General features: G+C 39.6%; 1 protein-coding gene across 1 annotated transcript; it reads left to right on the forward strand.

Annotated features, from left to right (window-relative positions):
• The first annotated feature begins 12,301 nt into the window (after positions 1-12,301).
• LOC145787005 (H/ACA ribonucleoprotein complex subunit DKC1-like) lies at positions 12,302-25,981 on the forward strand. The gene is made up of 17 exons (XM_082598762.1): positions 12,302-12,360; positions 12,596-12,645; positions 15,451-15,632; positions 16,208-16,392; positions 16,536-16,600; positions 17,044-17,170; positions 20,931-21,061; positions 21,276-21,419; positions 21,517-21,637; positions 21,878-21,996; positions 22,344-22,447; positions 22,888-22,963; positions 23,465-23,549; positions 24,000-24,040; positions 24,894-24,930; positions 25,356-25,441; positions 25,590-25,981. Exons 1-17 carry the CDS (start codon positions 12,336-12,338, stop codon positions 25,656-25,658), a joined length of 1,647 nt encoding a protein of 548 aa, XP_082454888.1. The 5' UTR covers positions 12,302-12,335; the 3' UTR covers positions 25,659-25,981.
• The last annotated feature ends 72 nt before the right edge of the window (positions 25,982-26,053 follow it).

Consider the following 26,053-nt stretch of genomic DNA (forward strand, 5'->3'; position numbering starts at 1 on the left):
ACGACGTGTTTGTTGTCAGCTAGTGCAGAAGAACTAATTAGAAGTACAAGAAATAATAAAAGAAGATTTGTTGGTTGGTAGTCTACACTCTTACAGAAGCAAAGAAAAGTAAAGACATTTCTTCTCAGTTTGGTACTGAAGAAAAATAACTTTGACATTCATTGGCAAGAAAGAAGATTAAAAGACAATCCATCTGTGCTTGTAGATTCAAGTGGAAGAATCCAAGCAAGTTTTGTGGACTTTAGGACTTCATACTCGTACAGCTACGGTATCGTGCATTTAAATTCTTTTTTGTATTTTTACTGTCTTTGCAGTTAAGTTTCTTATAACTACTGTAGCCTAATAATTTTGTGTGTTTGCGTAACTTAATTTTTTTAATTGTTAAATTTAGCCCCAACATTTAATATGTCTACACTCGGTGGCGACAAGGACTCGACCGCCGTAGACTCGACTGAGTTTAAGCCTGATGATGTTCTTTGCGGTCGGGCAGGCCATTCTGGGGAGGGACCCAATAACGATGAGGCTAAGTCAGTTCGAGAAGCCCGGCATCTTAGACGGGATATTTTGACTCAAATTGGGGAACTTTCTGTAGCCCTAGGTTCTTTGAGTGATAAGCAGGAACTGTTAATTTTTCGATCTAACTTATCTACTTTAGAAGAGGAATTACGGCATTTCCATGCTCTTTTGACTAAAATCTTTAACTCTGCAATCTTGGCAGAACTTCGTGATAGGGTAGATCCCGAATTTAACTCGTTAAAAAATAACTTTGAACAAAAAGAAAGTGAGTTCTCAGATAGGCCTATGTTGGATGCTGACATACATCCTGAGGATAGCGCCTCAAATGTAAGCACTAAGATGTCTAGGACTTCGTCTCGGATAATGGCACAAATTAACCTGCAGCTAAGACGAGAGGAGCTTCAGATACAAGCTGAGGCCGAAGCGAGAGCTGCTGAGGCTGCCGCGAGAGCTGAGGCCATTCGAGCTGAGGCTGCCGCAAGAGCTGAGGCCGAAGCGAGAGCTGCTGAGGCTGCCGCGAGAGCTGAGGCCATTCGAGCTGAGGCGGCCGCGAGAGCTGAGGCCGAAGCGAGAGCAGCTGAGGCCGCCGCGAAAGCCGAAGCGAGAGCTGCTGAGTTCGCACTCAAAGACGCTCAGTTGAGGGCTGAACAACGTAAAGAGGTAGTTTTAGCTGAATATCGATCAGAGGCGGGCTCCCGGCGTAGCTCTAAGAAGAGCTCTTCTAGGCATTCCAGAAATGAACATCAATCGCAGTTTAATTTACATAACCTTTTCCAAACGCCCGTTCAACCTGTGAGTAGACCAGGGCAATCCACACGTTTTCCAGCTGTTTCAGGAGGTCTCGGGGCCGCGGCTAAGGGTCTTCCGAATGCTGTAGAGCCAAGGTCTGCGAATTACAACCGAACTCCTCCCCCAGAGCGTACAGGTCACGGGGCCGCCATTAGTAGTAATGCTTTGCCCCCTTCACAGTTTTCTGCGCCGCTAGGTTTTGATCGCCCAGCTACACGTAATTTGGGTGGTTGTGAGAGGCGTATTGCGTCTCCTGATTTTAACGTGTGTGAGGATCGTGGTCGGGCTGTGCATGTGACTGCGCCCACTCAGCCCCTTAAGGGATATAGCTTGTCTTCTCCCGCTAAATCGAGTTCTCAACAGCAGGATTGCTTTTTTGAATACCAAAATAGTAGGACGTTTTTCGATAAGGCGGCCTTGATTGGTTACGATGGTAATAATATGCCATTTATCTTCTTTAAAAATCGTGTTACGGCCTTAATGGCAGCTTCGCCCTTTAAGGGGACTTGTTTGACTTTGTTACAAGCAGCTTGTGTTAGGACAGCTGCGCAAACGATTGCTAATTTGGTTTCTGATACCCCTGGCTTGTCAGAGAAAGACAGGATAGAAATGTCGTTAGCTCGCTTGTCCCAGCGTTTTGGGGTTCGTGGAGGTCTTTTCGCAGAACCAGAAATTAGAAAGTATCGCTATGGTAGCAAATTGACTTCGACCTCTTCCAGTGATCTGAAAGAGTTTAAAGATGAATTATCGCAGTGTTTGCTTTACGCGCAAGCTTATGGTCAGCGTGATAAATTAGAAGGACGTTTTGTTTTGGATTTGGCTAAGCGACTCCCGTTTGACGCTAAGCAGCGTTATCTTGACTTTTTAGGTGATCAGTATGGTGGCACTAATGAGCCTACTTTTCAGAGTTTGTTCGATTTTGTTGTGCGAGAGGAAACGCGTAAGTCGACTGATTTTAGCATTATGCTACTGGGCGATTCTGGTGAGTCGCAGCAATTTAAAAAGTTTGGCAAAGGAAAATTGCCTTCATGTCCGGTTAGGCAGACGTCCGTAAAACCCCACGATGATGTGATGTCAGGAAGTTCGCAGTACTCGACTGTTGTTGGCGCACCGCGCGGTGGTGAAGCCAGACGTAAAAACCTACCGGCATGCATTTGTTGTTCGTCACGTGGTCAAGTTGAATATCATTTTTTGTCTAATTGTAAAGAATTTTTGCGCTTGACACCTAATGATCGGAGAGATGTCATTGTGAAAGCTGGCAAATGCTTGAATTGTTTGCGCCAGCATATGGTTAGGGATTGCGTTCATGCAAATAACTGTCGTAAGTGTGGGCCTAACAACGATAGGAAACACTATTTTCTTCTGCATGATTTTTATGTGACGTCACGTGATTCTCTGGATTCGGTTGGGAAAGATGATGCTCGTGCCAGAGTTCCTGTGCGTAATGTTAAGATTGGAAATGTTAAAGCAGCCTTTAACCGCGTTACTGCTGCTCGTGTTTTGAATCCAATGACTGGCAAATCGAAGTTGGTGTATTGTCAGCATGATCCTGGTTCGCAGTTGACGTTTGTTTCGAGTGACTTGGTGTGTGAACTTGATCTTAAACCGTACGATAAAGCGTCGTTTAAAATGGATACCCTGGCTGGTCAGAAAGCTACTTGTGCTGACCTTGTCAAACTCAACATCCAGTCGTTAGAGACAGATGAACTGTTTTGTGATATAACTTCGGTGGTTAACCCAGCTTGGGCTGACGATGTTAAAACTTTACCGCATAAACAAGATTTAAATGGTTTCCGTCATTTTCATGACGTGAATATGTTTCATTTGAATGATTGTAGTACTGTAGATGTACTGATTGGCAACGACAACGCTTATTTGATGTGGGCAAAAGAAGAACGTGTTGGTGAAAATCGTAGTGAACCGCATGCTTTACTCACTCCTCTCGGTTGGTTGGCTTGTGGTGGTAAGTCACCCTTAGAGGAAAGCGTTGCTAAAGTGTGCAGAGTGCAGACGTCTTCAGAGTCGGATGTAATCTCTGGCTTTCAGCGTAAAATTGAGTCTCGTGATATGGAAATAGCAGACCTGAATAAAGTCATTCAGGATTTGACGTTGCAAAATGAAACCTGTGAATTGTCTCGCAATGATAAGTTGGCTAGAGAACTTGTTGAACCGAATATTGGGTTGAAAGATGGTCGATTTGAGATACCTGTTCCGTTGAAGGAAGATATTGATCTACCTAACAATTTTGTGTTGGCGTCAGATAGAGTTGCTGCTTTAAGGAAGAAAGCTTTAAAACAACCTGAACTTCGTGATTTCCTTACTGACACCATGAAAGATCTTAAGTCAAATGGCTATATTGAGCGTACTGGTGAAGCAGGAAATGTCAAGGGATTTGAATGGTATTTACCATACTTTGTTACGTCACAATTAAAAAAGCGCATTGTTTACGATGGCAAGTCTGAATTTCGAGGAACTTGTGTTAATGATGTAATGTTTTCGGGTCCTGACTTGTTAAACCCTCTGGTAGATGTCTTGGCTAGATTTCGGCTTGGTAGATTTGGTCTCATGGCTGATGTGACTAAATGCTTCTTTCAAATAAAGTTACCCGAGTTGATAGAATCAGCTGAATTTCACAACGCCCTGAGACAGAGAGAGATAAACTGGGAATTTATACCTCCGTATGCTCCGGCGCAAGGTGGCGCCTGGGAGGCAATGGTTAAACAATTTAAAATCGCATTTTTTCACATTTTGGACTCTTCAATTCGTAAGCCCAATTTTATTGAACTGCTTACGTACACAGGCAGTGCCGTTCGGATCGTGAACGAACGCCCTTTGGTACCTTTGAGTGACGACCCTAGGGATTTTACTGTCATCACCCCTGCCTCACTTTTGACCCCATACTTAGACCCATACTGTGCTGTTGGGCAACCACATGATCGTGACCAACTAAGAAGGGATTATCGGTTCAATTTGTCACTTTCTCATCAGTTTTGGAGTAAATGGATCGATTTTTACTTGCCAGGTCTTCAGGGCCGGAAAAAATGGCTAAAAATGGCCGAGAATTTGGAGCCTGGTCAACTTGTAGTGGTAGGTTCTCTCCAGGACATTGGTAAACGTGGGAAGTATCAACTTGGGAGGGTGCATGAGGTAGTTCCACAAATTAGGAAAGGGAAGCCTGTGGTTCGTAGAGCTAAAGTTGCCGTCTGCAACTATGATGAGAGTACGGGGAAAGTGAAAGTAGACTATGTGTTGAGGGATATTTCGTGCCTCGCCCCCGTAAAGAACACCTAAGTGTTAGGGTTTGAGCCTGGTTTTGTCTGCGGTGGCCGACACTTGTCTGAGCCCAGAACAGTCGGTTATTATCGCAACCATTGTAGATAGCGTCATTTTTTGCGTGTACCTACTACCTATGGTACCAATTTCATGTATCGTCGTGTTTACTCTTATTGCTGTTCATTCTTTGCATGCCCTTTGTATTTGCGTATTAACTTAAACGTGAGTGATTCAAACAATTTGTGTATCATGTGTTTTTATTCATTGGCTCACAATTGTCGTCAATTCTTTTTTAGTTATGCCATGTCAGACTGTCATAACTAGGGGCCGTTATGTTACAGACGGTTGTTCGCCTGGTCAAACGTCATGTAGAAACCGTTCGGGTCTACTGAATATTACGTCATGGAAATTCCTAAAACATGAGCCAAAATTGCACCATCGTCCGTAAGACTCGTGTCAGACCGGTTTAAACCTGTTTGGACATGTTGTTGCGTCGCGCTACTGCTGGCGTGCCTTTGAGTTATCACAAATTTTTCTGATTCATTCTTGAAGTTGTTTGTTGGAAGTCGGTCGCACATTTAACTGGTTTATTTGGTGCTTGCTAGCTGGACAAACTCTCCGTCTTTTATCCAAGTAATCTGTATCGTAGTGACAGTTTTAGAGGTGTAGGCATTGCACCAGTCATTTCGATAACCGCGGGCTAATTTTACTGGAATACACTTTGAATAGACGTTTCGAAGGTGTGTTTATTTTTCGGTCATTACGTACAGACAAACGGATCCGGGAACTTTATGTTACAATTTTCCCACGAAGAATTATGGTTTACCGCTGTGACCAATAGTTGTAGGCTACTTTTTGTACCAAGGTGTACGAGTTTAGAAATGCTGCAGTGCTGGGGAGTATAAATTTAGAGAAGTTGCTCAATTGACACTAACAATGTATACCAATCAGCAATGCATTGGTTGAGCGTGCCTCTTCGAGAGTTTCTGCAATCAAAACCAAACTGCGAAATCGTATGGGACTTCAACTTTTGTCAGCGATTTTGAGGATCAGAACTCTGCTGCAACAATTGGAAAAATGCTGTTTGATCCCCGGTCATCAGTGCTGAAGTATGACAGCACTATTTATGAAAATGAAGCTTTAGCAGTTGATGATAGAATTTTGTCGGGTCTTGGTTCTTAGTAGTTCGTCTGAGTTGACGGGCTTAAGCTATGCGTTAGCATCTACTATGGAACCATTTGTATCTTGAATTTGAAAATAGGAATTTTTAGGAAGTCTGTATAGCATTGTCCCGTCTAAGTTTTTTTCTATTGAACAATGCTTGATTCAATATTGAACATTCTACTTCTTGTAGGCTATGTTGTAACAGTGTATGCATTTTGTATCTACACAATCAGCATGATGGACAAAGATGTTGCTTTGTCCATGACTCTTGGGGGCATGCCCAAAACCCCCCTAGAAAGCTTGCGCCTTTGTCGCTCGATCGTTGACGTCGCAACGGCAAATTGGGCTACTTTTAAATCGCTTTGGCGCATTTTTGGGCTCTTTTTTTTCAAAAAATCTGGCAACACTGCTCCCATCCATTCTTAGCAAAGAACTTGCCGTTATAATGCTGATTCAATGTCATCAAACGTTGAAGCAACCTAAAAGTCCAAAGCTTTTCTGCTTGAATGGAAGCTAAGGGATGCAGTATTAACATTTTCTAGATGCGCCCGAGAATGTGCTGGAAATTATATTCTCTCAACAATTATTGTTCGTGCTATGCAATCACGTCAGGGTTAGAAATGTTTAAGGATTCAACCTATTGCGTACCAGGGTGAGGGTATGAAATCGGGGTGCGAATTGTTCAGGAGAGGAAATAGGTTGCATCCAGACTCAACACAGACATACAATAGCTTTATTTCCGAAAAATGCCAAAGAAAATAAGATCTTATCCTTTTGCTATGCTACCGGACAGCACCATTTTACAGTAATATTCATACTCAAATTTTTGTTGAACATGCTCTCAGAATACCCCAAATTCAAAGTAACTTTTCAAAATTTTCTGAGGGAGACCCCCAGACCCTCCGCCAGGCTTCACCCGCCGACCGTCAAACCACCCACCTTTCCCCTTTCAAAACACCTAGCTACTCTACTGAATTGGATCATTGTCATTGGGGCCCGCAAAGCATATTCTGCACAGGGCCCGAAATACCCTAAGACCGGCACTGCACCATTACCATTTTTTTAAAAGAAGCATTGTATATAACTAACTTGTTGAGAGCAAAAATGTAGGCTAATGCTTCGTTCGCCAAACACGGTCACATCAACCAATCAATCATTTTATTTTTCGTCATTAACGCGTTAGAGACGAAAAAGATACTAACTACAAAAATCGATATAGACCTACCAGCACGTTAATGAACGGGAAAATGTGGCAAAACCTTGAAAGGTTTAAAACGTGCCTGAATGATTTTGAATGAATTTCTTTTTCCTTTTGTAGAAGTTAGCCTACGATGTTAGTATACCGGAACTGGTTATTCTTGTCAGTGCCGGTTTTATGGTATTTCGGGCCCTGTGCAGAATATGCTTTGCGGGCCCCAATGACAATGATCCAATTCAGTAGCATAGCTGGGTATTTTGAAAGGGGAGGGGGGTGGTTTGACGGTCGGCGGGCGAAGCCTGACGGCGTGATCGCCGAAGGCGACACCCAGTGGCGGAGGGTCTGGGGGGCATCCCCAGAAAATTTTGAAAAGTTACTTTGAATTTGGGGCATTCTGAGAGCATGTTCAACAAAAATTTGGGTATGAATATTAGCCTACTGTAAAATGGTGCTGTCCGGTGGCATAGCAAAAGGATAAGATCATGCTTTCTTTGGCATTTTTCGGAAATAAAGCTATGTCTTTATGTTGAGTCTGGATGCAACTTATTTCGTACCCTAAAATCGGAGTAACAAAATCAAATTTCGACCTATTTCGTCCCCTGAAAAGATCAAGAGAAATTTTGAAATGTTTGCGGTAACTCCGATCAGCGACTTCGGCTCTGTTTTTTTTTTTCGAACTTTTGAGGGGACGAAACAGGTTGCACCCGTTGAGTCTCTACGTTTTCTTGTTGCTAATTCCTTTGTTGAATTGTTCCATTAAAAATGACAAAATTACTGCAGTTTTTGAGTAAATTGCGTCCCCCCTAATTTGTGGGTTTTGTGCCATCTCACGGTTTGCACATCCCAAAGACCGGCACTGTTCTTGTACACACTCAATAGGTTGAAGAAAGTTTGGCAAAAACAAGATGGCAGCATTCAGAACACACAATCATTACCTTGTTTGTGGTAATTTACTAATGCTAATGTATATGCTTTATAAATGTTGAAATAGAAGTACTGTACATCCAGAGGTGGGCACCCGCTACTTGTAAAGTAGCGCGCTACCGCTACTCGAGCCAAAGTATCGCGCGCTGCCGCTACTCGGGCCAATGTATCGCGCGCTACCGCTACTTCTTCCGCTACTTTTGTCTAAAATGACACTAGGAAACACTCAAGTCCTTAGTGACGCAAAAATGACTTTGAAAACGAATGTTATCATTTGTTTGCGCTGTCATTTTAACGTTGTTATAGAAAACACATTCTAAGGGAAATTTATTGTTACTCATCTTTTAAAAACACGAGCATTTCAAAATGAGAGTCACTAAGTCCTGCCCGCTTTCGCTTAAAGTGCCCCTGACAGGTTGGATCCAAGTATAGTAACTTTTTAAAGCATTTCCTAGCGCAGAATTACACTTAGCGAACTTTTTAATCTTAACCTCGTAGCTCGACTGGTTAGGGCGTAATTTAATCAAACGACTGCTCCGCAGCGCCACCACAGGCGAAACTCCATATTTCACTGCTCTGGGACGACTTTGGTGGTATTACGTCATCCTAAGTGGACGTCGTTAGCAACGGATGAAACAAACGCTTCCTAGATGTAATTGGTGGATCACAGTTTGGTCGGAGTTGGTACAAGAGGTTGCTTTTTTCGAAGATTTATTGTTTTTTGCAGTTTAATAAAACTGTACTGGATACGTTCCTACAAAACCTAAAATATACTTGAAGTGAAAAATGAAGAAATCGTACGAATCATCATTCATATTTAATTCATCATCACTATTCAAAAATAAATAAAAATTCTCTCTCTTTCTCATAATGTGCCTTCAGATGGCCATTGAAATCCTGTGTAACTGCCATCTGGATCTGGAAAATTGTTTCGGATTCGCCAAACAATGCATGACGGCATCACAATCCGATTGTTGCTTCCGAGAGCATCACCTTGTACCCAAGTAGCAAAGATTGGCGTCTAGCCAGCTCCACGCTAGCGAAGTTATTGGCGACGCGCCAGCGATAATCGCCATCCAGCCGCCACCGATCTGCTCATCGCATAGCCGGCGTAACGCTGGCGAAATTCGACAATAAAGTCGGCTGTGCGTAAGCGCCTCGATCGCGAAAGTCGCTCAAGTTAGTTAACGGCGCGCTGTCTGTACGCCAACGAATTTCGCTAAACTTACTGGCACGTTTTTGTGGCTGCGCGCGCTGTCGCTGGAGTGACGAATGTCGCCCTGCTGAAGCCCTTTTTTTTCGCCCACCAGCAGCAGCTGTTAGTTTGCGAAATTATCAAAACAAAACACTAAAACTTTTTGAAGCATTTTGTGCATTAATTGTCTTTTTGTGGTTAAAGCGAGACGCAATTCAAGAATGTAAAACAACAAAACCAATGAAGATTTTTAATACACTGTCTTACCACAGCTCCATTTTCGTAACACAATGCTAAAAAATGTTTCAGTAATAATGAATGGCGGTTTTTCTGATCATTTGTAATAGGCTACAAATAACAGAACAATTTACAAGTCCAAGCCATGTGAGAGCAAAGCTAAAGACTATAAACATGAGATTATTTGTAAAAGCCCTGCAGCTGTTAAGTGAATTTTGACAGTTTTCGCGAAACAATAATAAAAAAACTTTCTTGGTTTTCCAAACTATAATGAGTTTGATTAAAATGTTTGCTTGCAAGATTTACCTTAGGCCTAGGCTAGGGTTAACCATAGGACACTGTTACTACTATTTAAGATGATCAGAAATCTTTATGGCTCGTGTGTTAAAACTTGAGATCTACAAAATTGCAATGAAAAAATATAGGCTACGAGACATTTTCATTGTTTTAGGCTACCAGACATATTGCCTGATTTGAAATAAGTTATACGAGTTATGAGACTGTTTGTTAGTGGAAAGAGACGCTACTGCAATGAGTGTACCCTAATTGCTGCATATTGTGACATGTAATGTCAAAATAGGTGAAAAAACGATAAAAAACAAAAAAAGAAGCTCGTTTTTTTTTTAAAACAAAAAAAAACGTTTTTTTTTTACATCTCTAGGTGTGCGCTTATGCACGCTTTCTAAGCACTGCTCTCCTTTCAGCGGCATATCATGGAATAATTCCCCGGCAACAATCGGAAACTTCACTCTGTCAGTCTTGGTAACCGGCCCTGCTCAAAAGCTTTTACAAGTAGCCTATGCGAAACTACCAGGAATAACCTTTCAAGACTTAGTCAGTCCAAGGATGAAGATGCAAAAACCAATCGTAGGCACGCCTATAGTAGGCTAACTGTAACTACCTATAACACCGAGACAGCAAAATCCAAGATTTTACCCAGCGATTCTTCCCAGTAAAAGTATATTTAAAGAGGCACGAAATCCTAGCAATTAGGCCATTCTTCCAAAAAGCCGAGGTTTATCATCAACAAGAAGAATTAAGGTCCATATTCGGATCGCTATAATTGAGTAGCCCTGTTCTAATAGGTCCTATGTTTTCTTTTTTCAAGCAGTATTTTTTTTATTTCTAAATATGCTTTTATTTTCAATGTGGTTGTATATTCATAGAGTCGGGTGAAATTTATTTTAGTCCGGCGTATCTCCCCTATTCCGACATGGATAATCTTGTAGCTTATTAATGCATGCAATCCTTCACACGTCGACAACGTGACCATCCACGTTGTTGATCGAGGTCGTGTTTTAACCGTAGGCCTATCTGTTATTGCTTCCTTTTGGCGGCAAGAGCCTACTGGCCGAGACCATCAGGTCTACGTCTCTCTTATTGCTAATTACTCCGTCGGCTTATATCAAATAACAACAAGAAAATTTATGCCGTTGGTCAAAAGCCTTATCTGTCACTTCAATCAATTTATTTCGTAAAATATAGGCTCGTGATTGTGTATTTTAGGAAGAAAAGGTGATACAGACTCGGTTTTTGACCTATTTTCGCCATTTCTTGGTCAAATTTCTCAGTTCACATTTTATTTTGAAAGTATTCTTGCGTTGAACACAGAATTTTATCAATTTTTTTTCCGTTTCTGTGCAAACAGTATTCCATGCACTTTTTGCACCACACAGCAATTTGCGCTAATAACAAATTACCTTCCTAATTATTGTCTGCCAGCAAAGAATGACTCATAACGCGTCAGATCGTGACTCCCTACCCAGACAGCAAAATCGACATTGAATCAATGTAAAAATGACGGATTTTGCTGCCTGGGTAAAGAATGGAATTTTAGCGCCGCCGACAAACACAAAATAAAACCGCACGCTAATAGTAAACTGTCAATCAAGCTATTGATCATCAGCAAATTTCTTGCATTTTATAACTGGTTGTGACAAAACGTTTATTGTGAACTTCACAATTAACCAATACCAACATAATCGGGATTAAAAGTTGGGGCAAGAAAAAAAAGTAAAAGTCAAGAAATCTCAGGTTTCTAGCGTCACTGCTTCTATATGAAATTGCTGAAATTAGCAGAGGGCAAGACCATAGGGTCTTCGCCAGTAACAGGTACGGTTAATGATATGGTAAGTTTATAAGAAAAGTATAAATTAAAGCCTATAGGAAATATTATAAAATCTGGATTATAGTTTGGAGTTAATATCCTCAATATTTTGAAGCAAGAGTGAAGTGTGGAGTCGGAGTGGAGAAGCTGTCCAAAAAATCTGACTAGATCGAAATCATTCTTTCATGAATCGTTTGAAAAAATTGGCAAAAACCACTAATGTTAAATTATTTATGTTTGGTGTACACCAGGCTATTGAAAGGAAAATAGTTTGGGTCTGCTCCGTCCGTTCGCTTAGTGGTAAAGCACCCATCTCAAGATCAAACGGCGCTCGCTCGGCTCTCGGATGTGCGCTTGAGCAACGCACGTAAGGACTGCTTTCCATTTAGCGGCACCTTGGTAATACAATATTTTTAATAGTAAAACAGAACAAGTATTTTGCAATGTTTCTGTGGGTTAAGTCTGTGTATTTTGATATGTCTTTAGTGTAGTCTGTTTGGTCAACCTTGTCTGGGAAAATAGGAAACAAACAAAACAGTATTAGAATAAAATAGTTTCGGGAGAGAGTTTGCTTTTTTATACCAAAGGCAGGCAAGACACAACAATACCACAGGGTTGAGCATTACAACAGTATATATTTTTTTACATATTTACAAAATAGTTTAACATTCAAACGTTTTCGGCTTAACCTAAGCCCTCATTAGGAATCTGAAAATATTGATAAAATGCAATAAATTTCAACTTCTTGAAGGTAACTAGCTAACTAATTGTAAGCATCAAGAAATACGCAGCGCAGCGTTAGAATAAAACCTGATAAAACTACAGTACAATAAATCTTTACTTCCCTTCAGCGGATACTGTTGACACGTGCTAAAATTATTAATTTTTCTCCCTTTTCACATGTTGGCGTCAAGAAGGCAGGTTTGCTGAACATGGTTGTGAATGGTGGTTCTTTAGGTGGGTTGTTTTTGATTTAGGATGGTGTTTAATATTTATCTTTGGTTAAATAAAAAAAACGCCCCGTCCAGTGAAAGCAAAGTCAAGATTTAATAGGCACAAATTTTAGAATGCAGGCCACTGCATATGATCTGTGTGCAACCTCTAACCAGTGCTTTATTTTTGTTAATTTTTTCAAAGGCTGAATTCGATAGCATAAGTATATACATATTTATTGAGTTATCTTGAATTTTAGAGGTGGCCGCCGAGAAATCGTCAAAGAAAATGACGGATGCAGAAGTTGGAGTAAGTGGTTGTAATTTTGTTTGGATAAAGCAAAGGCTGATTTACCATAGCTTACGGTACTTTATTATGTGAATATAGGGTCATCAGTAATTGGCAGTGGCTATTTGACCGGCGCCGGTCTTTGAATCTGAAACACTATTTGACCGGTCATGACGTCACTATATAGGCATTTTTTTCTTTCAAAGCAGAAGACGAGAAGAGTGCCTATACCGGTATAAGTTCTAAATTCAACACCTATGTTCAACTGATTCCGTGGCACATAGGATACGTATCGGCTGGTGCTCCAGAGGAAATGAGTTCGATACTACGCGGAAGCGTTTTTTTTTTAAATTTTAACTAAATTTTGACCCGAAGTGACTCAATCGTTAGGCTTCTGCATTTTTGTGGTTAATTTTTAATTTGAGTACAGTACGTAGCCTACAGCCCAATTTTTTATGTCTTTTCAAATGTGAGTAATAAAGTTAAGAGTTAAATGATATGAGATGTTCTACTGGTGCAAATTAAGCTAAACTATCACAAGATGTATACAGTGACAATCTGCTTTTATTCCGACAATTCGTCAATCAGACACGACTGACTTCTTCAGGGGGCTAGACCAGGTACCGTAGTGACTACCTGTCTAGCATGGCAAAACACTAGCCCCCTGAAGAAGTCAGTCGTGTCTGATTGAAACGTCGGAATAAAAGCAGATTGTCACTGTATACCCGTCAACCGGGGTGACTTTGATCAGCACTGTTTTAGCTTTGTAACTGCCAATTTGAGTAACTGGACTTCGCTCAAATTCCAAGGATGGGGTCTGAAGTACTTAAGCTAAGTCCAGTTACTCAAATTGAAAATTTCAAACCTAAGCTGCTTGAAATTTTCATCTGAAACTTGGGGATTTTTCATTGCTCCCATAGAGGTACGTTTTTGTGCAATTTTACGCAAAATCTGAGACTGGTGCCCATGGAACTTTTATTAATGTTGGTTGAGTTGGGCTGGAATGACCCTTGGTCAACATCGCTCAAGAGCCCGTGTCTTTGGCAGGACACTTGAAGGCATGCCTGAAGGTGGACACGGATGCAACCTAATTCGTACCATGAAAAGATCGAGAAAAAAAAATTAAAAAAGTCGCTGATCGCAGTCTTCGCAAACATTTTAAAATTTCCCCCAAACAAACAAAAACTCTAAGGATCATTACCAGAAATTTTAAAATGTTTGCAGAAACTCCGATAAACCCTAACCCTTTTAAAGTGTTAGCGGAAACTTTGATCAACCTATAACCCTTTTAAAATGTTTGCGGAATCAGCAACTTAGGCAAACTCTTAGGATCATAACCGGAAATTTTAAAATGTTTGCGGAAACTGCGATCAGCGACATCAACTTTGTTCTATTTTTTTCTCTCGATCTTTTTAGTTTGTTTGTTAGCGGAAACACCCTAAACTTTTTTAAATGTTTGCGGATGAGCAGCGCCCACCCTGCCGTGACACGAGGGTGGGCAAGATATGTTTTGCCCACCTTGTTTTCATGACACTTATGAAGTGTTTGTAACAATTATTTCCGTTTTTATTAAAAGCTGATTTATCCAACCAACTGCAGCGCAACTTCTTGTTTTACCTTGTGTCTCTCGCTAGGTATCCGACAAAACAAAGTAATTCCGCAACAATGCTGCGTTGAAGAAAAGGTGTTTGGGCACAATTTGATATGAATGCAACCTAGTTCGTACCCTGAACAGTTCGTACCCTAAAAAGATCGAGACAAAAAATTAAAAAAAGCGGAAGTCGCTGATTGCAGTTTCCGCTAACCCTAACCATAGACTAATCTATGCTCTAACCCTCGCTGATCGCAGTTTCCACAAACATTTTTCCGCAGTTTCCGCTTACCCTAACTCTAACAATCGAGTAATCTATGCTCGCTGATCGCAGTTTCTGCAGACATTTTTCCGCAGTTTCCGCTCACTTTTACCCTAACCATAGAGTAATCTATGCTCTAACCTTCGCTGAGCACAGTTTCCGCAAATATTTTTTCGCAGTTTCCGCTAACCCTAACCATGCCCTAACCCTCGAGTTTGTTTGCGGAAACTCCGATCAGCGACTTCGGCTTTGTGCTATTAAACTGCGATCAGCGACTTTGGCTTTTTTTATTTTTTCTCTCGATTTTTTCAGGGTACAAACTGTTCAGGGTACGAACTAGGTTGCACCTATTTGATATCAAGCCAATATGTTGTAAAACCACCGAACTCATCTCTCTCTTGGGACATCGCACTTTGAAAACCTGTCTAGAGCTGAAAGCCAAGACAATTAGAATCCGCGTGGCCTAGCTTTTCGTGGTAATCGAAATTGCGCTGACAAGTGTGTCTATACTTTAAACGCTAAATCGGATGCGCGCATTTGCCGCACTCCTCTCTTCTAAAAGACTTGTTTTACGTTTCCTCTATTTGCATATTGAATATCGTCGTGGTTACAAACAAAAATCAGCGTTTGCAAACCATTTTTGGTACTCACTGTGCATTGTTGTTGCTACGGCAACTGGCAATTCCTGGTGAGAGAAAGCCACATTTAATTTTTTCTTCAAATAATCTCACTTTCGTTACTTCAAACAAACTTCCACATGATGTTTACTGTTCAACTGTTTGCTCTGGGTCACTTTTATCAACTTTCTTATGTGATTTGCTAGCCAAGTTTATAAGAATGACTGAATATATGTACTTTATTTTTGCTGTTAACAAGTAAGTTTGTTGGCTGCAAAAATTAACTATACTTAATTCAAGAAAATAAATTTATCACATATATTATTTAAGGATTTTAGATTACTTTTTTTTTTTAGAAACAGCAAAGAAAATCTCAGTTGGTTATTGAACCAGAAGATAAGCCACCACCAAAATTAAAAACTTCGCAATGGCCTCTTTTATTAAAAAACTATGACAAACTGAACATCAGGACTAACCATTATACCCCTTTGCCATCTGGCTCCTCCCCATTGCAAAGAAACATTTCAGAATATGTTAAGTAAGATCACTACTTTATTTAGAAATGCACCTTGTTTGTAATAGATAAATGTAATTGTAAAAATGTGGAAATGGCTAGTTTTGCAGGATGTAAAACTGCAAACAGGAGATTGCAAAACTAACCAACATTTCCTAAAGGCTGTAGTTGCAAAATCTATAATGCATGCAGTCTTTGCTGATCAATGTAACATTATGGCAATGGTTATAGCCAGAGAAAAAATTTTGAAGACGTTCTTTCGTTGTGATTCAAGTTACACATTAAAGTTTAATGATTTATTATTTATTCTAAACTTAATCCGCTTGTTAAGCACGATGCAAAGCCCGCTAAACAAAATATCTACTCTTTGGTAAATAGTATCTACTTGATCTTGTGTTTTGCTCAGTTCCTTGTGCTTTTTACTCATGAGCTATATACATGGTAATACAATAGTTTTAAAATCAAGTTATTTTTTGCATTATTATATTGTTATTACTTATTATACATATTATTAGTATAAAGATATGTTTGCATTTGCCTATTTGTACCATTAAATTAGAAGTTTATGGTTTCCCAGAACACATTTTGCTGATTTTTAGATCTGGTTTCATTAACCTTGACAAACCAGCAAACCCTTCGTCACATGAAGTAGTGGCTTGGCTTCGAAGAATATTAAAAGTTCAAAAGACTGGTCATAGTGGCACTTTAGATCCAAAAGTAACCGGATGTCTCATTGTTTGTATTGAGAGAGCAACACGACTTGTCAAGTCTCAGCAATCGGCAGGTTAGTTGGATTTAATCTTTTGATTGAATTTTAGTCGATTTTTTAAAATTTAAAAGTAAAGTGATGTCTGTACCATAGACTTCTAAACACTAGATTCTACTATTTAGAAGTCCATGTCTACTAACTATATTTATGTTAACCAGGGAAAGAATATGTATGCATTGTGAGATTGCATAATGCAATTGAAAATGAAGGAAAATTAGCCAGGGTAAGTTTTATTGAATTTTCTTTATATGTTTAATATTCTGGAGTGCATAATCGCCCTATAAAATTAAATCGTACGACTACTTGAAATTACATATCACCTGTTTTGAAAGAAGAGTTTTTTGTTTAATTGCAATTTTGTTCCCAAATGCAATATGATGACACAAGTTAAATCCATTCTTTGAGACCTTTCCTTTCCATTGTTGAACCTCATGGACATTATTTTTGCCCATGTTGATGCTTTCGTGTAAGCTTCAATGCTTCAGAGGTTTTCTTTGGTGCATTGTCCGCTAACACAAGCTGTGCTCTTCAGTGGTTCAGGGGAAATCTTTATTGATTTCTGGTCAGTGGTAATTAACTTTTGCTGATTGCTGCGTTCAAGTTACTGTAATTCTCTCTTTCAGTTATCCAGCGAATATTATTTGAAATATTGTTAATAATTTTTAGGCCATTGAAACACTGACTGGGGCATTGTTCCAACGACCTCCTTTGATATCTGCTGTAAAACGTCAACTCAGAATTCGAACTATTTATGAAAGCAAATTGTTAGAGTATGACTCTGATAAACAATTGGGTAAGTGTATGGCACATTATGGCAAATTGTCAAATTTTCATATGACATACTTATTTGTTTCATTTAAATTAAAAATAAACATTGTTTAATATACTATATAGGGCAAGGGCAGGTTAGTTGATACAGAAGGTTAGTTGATACACCACTAAAACGGATTCCAGAAAACGGATTTTGTACAAATACCGCCACCAACTGGTGAAGAATAATGATTGAGTGGTGACATGATGATTTCGCTGTTATCCAATTTCAAGTTTGTAAAATAATGCAAAATGTTCAAAAATTGAGTTTTTTTGTAAATTATTTCAAATTTACAATTCAGTTAATTCTTGAGTGTTTGAAAAACGGTAAAAGATTAACTTATTGGCGACAGGCAGTATATAGGTGTACAGGCCTCGAAATTCACGGCGGACATGTCCGCCGTCACAGCATGTGATGTCCGCGGGAAGTACCCTCTAGATCGGTCATATTTGTCCGCCGAGAAATATCGCAGAAACTAGCGATACAAATCGTCATTGCATAGCACGAACAACTGTTGCAAGAATATAATTTGCGCTGGGAATGCGAAATTATCGCATTCCAAGCGCGCATCTAGAAAAAGTTAATACTGTATCTTTTAGCTTCCATTCAAGCAGAAAAACTTTCGAATTTTACTTTGCTTTAACGATTGATGACATTGAATCAGCGTAACAAAGGTGAATTTTTTGCTAAGAATCGATGGGAGTACCGGTACTTCTACACTAATCACGCGCAACTTAGTTCAAGTCTCACGTCACAATGTCTGGCTTTGATCTCCGAGTAATATTGATAAGGCAAGGTTGGTTACAAAGTTAGATTATAAGAGTAGGCTACTACAGCAAGATGCAGCAAAACTTAAGTTTTGGTAAAAGGCCCAGGGAAAATTCTGAAAGTGAGAATGAGGGCGATGAACCTACTACTAGGAAATTTAGTGGTGATAGACGCATATATTAAATGAACAACGAATGTAAGGATTAGCTTTGTCCAAGATCACAACATATCGTTTACCCCAAGCCATCAATTTCCGATCATCAAGGCCATCAACAATATAAGTGACAACGAAAAAAATCAAAAGAGGTTGTTTGAAATCGCATATTTCATCGCTAAAGAAGAGCTCGCATTTACGTTTTTCCCTCAACTAGCCGGTCTGGAGAAAAGACACGGAATAGATCTCGGTATCACGTATCTTAACGACAAGCACTGATCTCGTGGAGATTGGCGCACGTCTTTGAAGATCGATGCTATTGAAGCTCTCATCATAAGCATATGTTTGGATGGCCTTGATTGCGCTGATTATAACTCCGAGCCAGCCGTGGTCTCGTGGAATACTAATACTATTTTGAAAAGGCGACCGCATCATGGAGAGGGGAAAAATAATTGTGCTTTTTCTAATGTTTTGTTTATTCTTTTCGTCACTTTCGCTCACATAACATGTAAAAATAAACCTAAAGAAAAAAGCCTATAGTGAAACTTTGCACATCAGAAAATAGTAGCGTTACGCGTTAGAGTTTTCCGACTCGTGCCCAGAGCATTGTGACGCAAGAAGCCACACGACCTCGTTCGGCGGAAGTTAATCAGTTATGCGGCGTATTATTTTTTTATTATTTATTTGCATCAGACACAAAAAGTCCATAGAATTCAAATTTTTAACAATCATCATCATCATATTTAGTAGCTACACGGCGTCAAGCGCACGTTGTTGGTCTGATGAAAGCCTTTCAGAGTAACTTTGCTGAAATTTTAAAAAGCCTAAACCGTAGCTATGATTCTCAAATGGCGAAGATTTATCAAGATAAAGAGATTAAGTATGACGATCGACGTTAAAACTGGTGTGTCCGCCGTGAGACTTAATTTGTCCGCCGAGATAGCTGCTCAGACCGGACACGTTTGTCCGCCGTCAACAAAAACGAATTTCGAGGCCTGGGTGTATAGTATCATTGCATAAATCAAATCATTTTAACCGACTTAGTTAGATTGATGGCAGACACATTTTTGATAAAAGTAAGGAAAAGGTTAGTTGATACATTTTGGCCAAGGCTAGTTGATACACTGTACCAACTAACCTGCATTCATACATTCAGTGACCTGCAATATTTCAACCATATTTTCAGGTAAAATAGGCCTACATGTGAAACTCTGTAAATTGGTTTGGAATTAGTTGTTGAGCTGTGTGTAAATGAAGCTGCAGAACCTGTGACTGTGAACTTGACAACATCACAGAATTAATAAGGCCTCTTTGACAACATGCCCCAGTTTTATAAAAGAAAAACTAATCGATGCAGTGGCGTAGCCAAGAATTTTGAAAAGAGGGGATTTTGACTGCCGGCGGGCGAAGCCTGACGGCGTCTTTGCCAAAGGCGACACCCAGCGGCGGGGGTCTGGGGGTCCTCCCCCAGAAAAATTGAAAAAATTACTTTGATATTCGTGCATTTTGAGAGCATTTTCAACAAAGATGTGGGTATAAATATTCCTGTAAAATGGTGCTGTCCGGTGGCATAGCAAAAAGATAAGATCATGTTTTCTTGGGCATTTTTTGGTAATAAAGCTGTCTCTATGTTTTCTTGTTAATTCCTGGCTGAGATATTTGAATGTTTGGTATTGGCAAAACTCGCTCTTTTGATGCAGTTTCGTTTAAAATTAGGCAAACTTTGTTTAAGAGACATAAAGACTGAAAGCATCATTCTCAATCTCGTGACGTCACACGAGTGCCAAAGGGAGTTGTAACCCCCCAAACCTCCCCCCCCCCCTTGGCTACACCACTGGATGCTACAGATCAACTGAAGACTCTCTTACTGTACGTTGTAGGCCTACGTAAACCCTGGCTGTCATAAGAATTGACAATTATGTCAATTTCCAAATCTGTATAACAGATTGGCGTTAGGAAGAACATCCGGATGTAAAATATCTTTATCACTTTTTACACTAGATAACACTATAAGACTGCAGCACTGTCATGGATTTTGGTTAACTCTGACCTGGCAATATAGTTCTACTATCTACACTACAGTAGTTTGAGTATAAATATTTCAAAAGTAGCCTATAAAGTATATTATATTCTCAGTATAATTGAGTATTTTGATAGTATCAACTAGAAGTTCCATGTATCAACTAACCTCATAGGTGTATCAACTAACCTTCCTGGAAGGTTAGTTGATACAAACCGGAGATGTATGTTTGAATGAGTCTGAACTGATAACCAGTGACATCAAACAGACTAAACTTGGGGGAAAGTTAGCCCAACAAACGAAGTTTCTTTAGCACCATAAATGGTGTTTCTATATCCAACAGTTTTAGTTAAATCTCACTAAATGTGAAAATTGTATCAACTAACCTGCCTTTGCCCTACTAGTGTGTATATATTAAACCATTATTTTTTCAACTACAAAAAGTTTGTGCTACCATTGGTTTCGTGTACTGCAAGGTACAATCATCAGGTGCATACTTATCTAAATAGAATATATATATATAAATCGCCAACTGCTTGCTTTAAAAAGTTTCTTAGTAATTATGTGGTTTTACTTAGATATACTGTAGTATATATATCTTAGTTCTACCTTTATAATTCTTCCATGAGTCAATGATGACCGAACCTGGCTTATTACAGTGACGAAAATATAATTCCTCGTTTCTGAGACTCAAAAGAAAAAATTATACACAAATATATAGTTTCATTTCAAAATTATTTCGAGTTGATGTAAAATATTTCAGTATCACCTCATTCACCTGTGTGATATATACCTTTCAGGTGTATTCTGGGTGAGTTGTGAAGCTGGGACCTATATTCGGACTCTCTGCGTTCATCTTGGGCTTCTGCTGGGAGTGGGGGGACAAATGCAGGAACTTCGGAGAGTACGCTCTGGGATCATGAACGAAAATGTAAGAAATGTTAAAATCTGAGGTTTTGGGTACGGAGGTTGTTAATTTAGCAATCATCATCATCATGTTACTTTATTGTTTATTCCCCTATTTTTTTGAGTGCAGAAAATTAAGTTTAAAAAAGCGCCATTCCAAAACGCGGTTTATTGCTCATGAAGTTATGACTGCGATCAAAGCATAACAATAATAATAAAATTGCATTAACGTTTCCCAGGAAGGCCTTGTTACGATGCATGACGTACTAGACGCCCAGTATCAATACGACCATCACAGGGACGAAACCTTTCTCCGTCGCGTCATCATGCCGCTCGAGAAGCTTTTGGTCTCGCACAAAAGGATCGTAATGAAAGATAGCGCGGTGGGTGATGTGTGCTTGGAATAGAAAAATAATGATAAAGACGTACGCTTGTTAGACTTTTAGCTTGTTCTTTTAACAATCAAACTCTGTGCTCCAGGTAAACGCGGTGTGCTACGGAGCCAAAATCATGCTTCCCGGGGTGCTGAGGTACGAGGACGGGATTGAGATAAACCAGGAGATTGTCGTCGTCACAACAAAGGGAGAGGCCATCTGTCTCGGTAAGCTGGTCATGAGATTTTTTGCGTGTTTTATATGGGTTGTGTGCTTAATTGTATATTTCATTTTATTACTGTGCTGGAAAAGCCAAGTCTATCTCTTTATTTGGCCTCCCTAATATTGCAATAAATGCACTGCAGATCTTGTGTTTAATCATATGTTTTCAATAAAACCGCTGAGTATGCCAATGAGCTCACTTTTATTTGTAAGTTAAAATTGTTTAATTCAATTGCCTCCCCCAGCTATCGCGCTGATGACCACCGCGGTGATATCAACCTGCGACCACGGGGTAGTGGCAAAAATCAAACGGGTAATCATGGAACGGGACACTTACCCCAGAAAGTGGGGACTGGGGCCCAAGGTACCTTGAATTAGGGTTGTAGTCTACTGGTTTAGACTGTAACTTTAAATATCTCATCTTATTCTGTATATGATTACTTTTCCTGCTTGTATAAAAAACTTTTGATCATTTGTTTTAGATTAGATTGATGTATATTTTGTTGCGAGTATAAATAACACACGTTTATAAAGCAAAGTCAAGCAAAACAATCACGTAGAATGTGTGGTCAGTGTGGATACTACAAACATGGGCTGCGAAGTGACCTGGAAGGTCTTCTAGTCAAGCAGTTGTGGTACAGTAGTTAGCCGCTAGGTGAACTGCGTGTGTTAAATGTATTCACTTTCGACTCACAATTCCGATAACTGTAGGCAACATTGAAGAAGTCTATGATCAAACAAGGTTTATTGGGAAAGTACGGAAAACCAAACGAAAAAACACCTCAAAAGTATTTGGATGGAAATCCTGATTTTAGGTTAGCTTCTTGATTGAATGTTTTTCATTAACCAGCATGACTTACTACGTGATCACAAACCTGTTATTGTGATCAAACAGTTCATGCGACATTATCCGTAGCAACCAGATTGATAAAAAACCACCATATTTTTTATTATTCAAACTCAGCTACGGACATCGGACATGTTTCCGACATCTTGTCTCGGCATTATTATGACATGTACTAACCCATGGTAGATTTTATGCTCACACAAAATTAGAATTCCAAAATGAACATCGTTACCAACCTTTACCATAACAGCTTCCACAATTGTCCAAAGAGGATACGTTGTGTGACTGATAAATGTAATCAAGAAAGTAGGCAATACCAAACTAAATTCAGTATAGCGCTGAATTCTTTTTTCAATAAGGTTTGCTAAATCTTTAATGCCTTTAAGCCAATACTGGTGTTCGATTCAGTTTAACAGATGTTGCGAGCATTGTGAAAACGGATGAGGCAAAAGAGGATATCAAGTCAGCAGGAGAGACATTGAAGGTAATTCATTGTTACTGGCTTATGCTTTCATGACTTAATTTAGAATAATCATGCCACAAGACAGTAGAACATGGTCACTCCACTCAACTAATGTTAAAAAAGGGTCCAGTTTGACAAATTGAATAGTTTTAGCGGCTCGGTGAATAAGTTATTTCACACGCAACCACGGAAATTAAACTATCAATACCAGTAGCCTACCGAACCATTTTTTTAAGTAAAGTGGAACTCAACTTGGATTTTTGACGTGTTTGCGATCTAGGGAGCGAAGCCACTCACAATAATTACAGAAAACATTGTTTCTTCGGAGTAAAATTCTGTTTAATGAGGCCCTGAAACATTGCAATAAGGTTGTTCTTCCAGAAGCCCGAGGTCCATCATCAACACTCAGAAGGTCCAGGTTCGCACCGCGGTCCGCTAGTTGAGTAGCCCTGTAGTGGAGCTTTTGGCAACAATGGCTGACTAATATGAACTGTTGGTTCATCAAGTATTTTTTTATCCCAGCGAAAACGAACTGACTCTGGAAGTAGCGCCTCATCCGCCGAGCCGACCGCAAAGATTGAAGTGATGGAAACTCCTTCGAAACCAGGTATGGTGCCGAATTACTGTACACATCCTACTTACTGTAGCAGCATTGGTGTGTTTCGTTTTGAACTGGCGTGTGCACTGACCTTGATCAATACATAACCTGCATGTACTTAATATGCAGGCTACTGGAAGAATATAGCGCGTAAACTTAGACATTATTCTCAGGCAACACATCGGGACTTTTTACGTTGATTCAATGTTTGCAAAGCAGACGTTAGGTTCATGTAAAACTAACTGATTTTTAGCTGAGTGACTTGCAAGTGTTTCTGTAACAAAAAGTGTGTGCACACTCCTTTAAAGAATGCATTGCTCCCCGAGTTGATGATGACCGAATCTGACTTATCTTAGTGAAGAAAGTTTAATTCCTCGTTTCTGAGACTCGACTTCTGTCCTATTGTGATATGGTAACCTTGGCGTTTTATACTTGCCACTAATGACGTTGTGATTTCAGAAAAAAAGCCGAAGAAGAAAAAGAAAACCGGCGACGAGGAAGTAAGTTGTCTCTGAGTTTTAGTTGCTATGTACGCAGCATGTGATGTTAGGTGACATTGAATAAATTGAAATGCATGATTTTTTCGGTTTGAACTTTAAAAACTGATTTATCAGTAATTTTAGCTTGCTGGATCTGAATCTAACCTCAAAATTTCGTCAGGTTTTTGAGATGATACCAACAAATTGTTACTTTTGTCAAGTGGAAGATTTGACGTTACGTTTATTACACATACACACTGCTATATCCAGAATCCAGGCCATGTGGTGCATAAAAATCTGAAAGTTGGCCACAAACTAAGTTGTTTTCGACGCAACATTTAACAAAGCAGTAATGACAAGCTAAAAGTATAACTGACCAGTGTGATCACTGATCACCCTCTGTCAATGTTTTGCATAAATCACAAAGATTGAAGCAGACCTACAAATGCTTGTCCAGTAACCTTATCTAAGTTATTTCGGCAAGTCTAATACTAACCTTACGTAATAGCACTGCATAGTGCATATGTTGGCGCCAGCGCAACGCCAGACCTTGGTTAAAAAAAGTATTTTGTGATTGGATCTCAAAAATCTGATGTGATAGTAAAATTTGAATTCAGATTTAGCACCCCAAAGTTTCCCAAGTTTTCAAAGTACGCAATGCAGAAAAAAAAATGTTTTTTTTGTAGAGCAGTGATATCGCAGAATACATGTTTTGTAAAAGTCTTCCCGAACTTATGATGATTTTCCTTGACATAACAACTCATGATGACGCGTTGAAAATAATTCCTCGTTGCTGAGGTTCGGGATCGATCCGTTACCGATCAACTTCGCAATGCCATATCGATCCGTTTTGTAATCTTTCATGCACTTGCAGGGCGCACAGAAAGAAGCAGCAACGCCGTCACAACCTGGTAAGTCGAGCATGGTTCCGCATTTTTTTTAAGTCCTACTCCTATTCATTTAATGCGACTACACAAATCTGACTCATGGATCTGACTGTACGTCGCTTGATAGCTACACGCACTGATTTGCCTTGATTTGTAGAATTCGTTAATCGCGGTATTCTATGACAAAAGGGTAAGGTTCGAAAGAAAGTTTCAAGGGTTCCGCGCAGTATCTTACATTTTGTATTAAGTTGGTTAAGTTAATACACAAGTGGTTTGTTATTCCAAGTTATTTCCGACAAAATCAAGCAAGAAATCCAAAAAGTTATGCCTGAGCACTCCTATTGTTTTTCCGAACCTACTTAACGAGGTACGAATAATCGAAAATGCGCCGGTTCGAAAGCTCACAAGTAGATCCTTCACTGATTAATCCATCTATTGTTTGTTATCAGGTACAGTTGAGAAGAAGAAAAGGAAAAAAAAGAAGTCTGAAGGTAACGTGACAACGGAGACTCTTGACACGACCGGTCCTGCTGAGGTGAGTAGCTGTTCAAGCTTACCATTGTATGTGTTTGTCTAAAGCAGTGGCCTTTCAAAGCTTTTCCGTGAAAAGGTCAAAGATGCTCCTAATCTAAATCATTGTATGATTTGATTGCTAGTCAACTAAAAAGGCATCATGTTTTCAGACTCCAGGCAAGAAGAAAAAGAAAAAAGACAAAAAGGAGAAAAAGAAAGCCAAGAAAGAAAACTTATGATGACATCATAAGAGTTTCGCTTGTTTCGATGGAGACTCGACAGAAGATAGACAAGAGCATACAAGTTGGGATGGTCACGTGTTTGCTGGTTGTAATGCGTTGCCGAACTGGCTGATTGCCGACTTGGTAACTTAATGGGAAACGGTGTGTTGTGTTATCGCTTATCGCAGCGGAATAATCACTCCTTATTTTTGTATTTTTATAACTTTCTTAAACTTTTCACTGCCAATTATGTATTTTTTGCTGTCACCTGCGTGTTGTGTCTTTTCACCACTCAGGCTGATATGTGCTTTGTGCTGAAATAAAAATGTAGCAAAATGAGAGTCATGTTTGTGTTGAGATCAAGTCTTCGCCGAGTAATAAGTTTTCACCAGCATTTAATACCCGGATATGGA

The sequence above is a fragment of the Aplidium turbinatum genome, chromosome 2, assembly GCF_918807975.1.
Source record: "Aplidium turbinatum chromosome 2, kaAplTurb1.1, whole genome shotgun sequence".
Taxonomy (NCBI): Eukaryota; Metazoa; Chordata; class Ascidiacea; order Aplousobranchia; family Polyclinidae; genus Aplidium; species Aplidium turbinatum.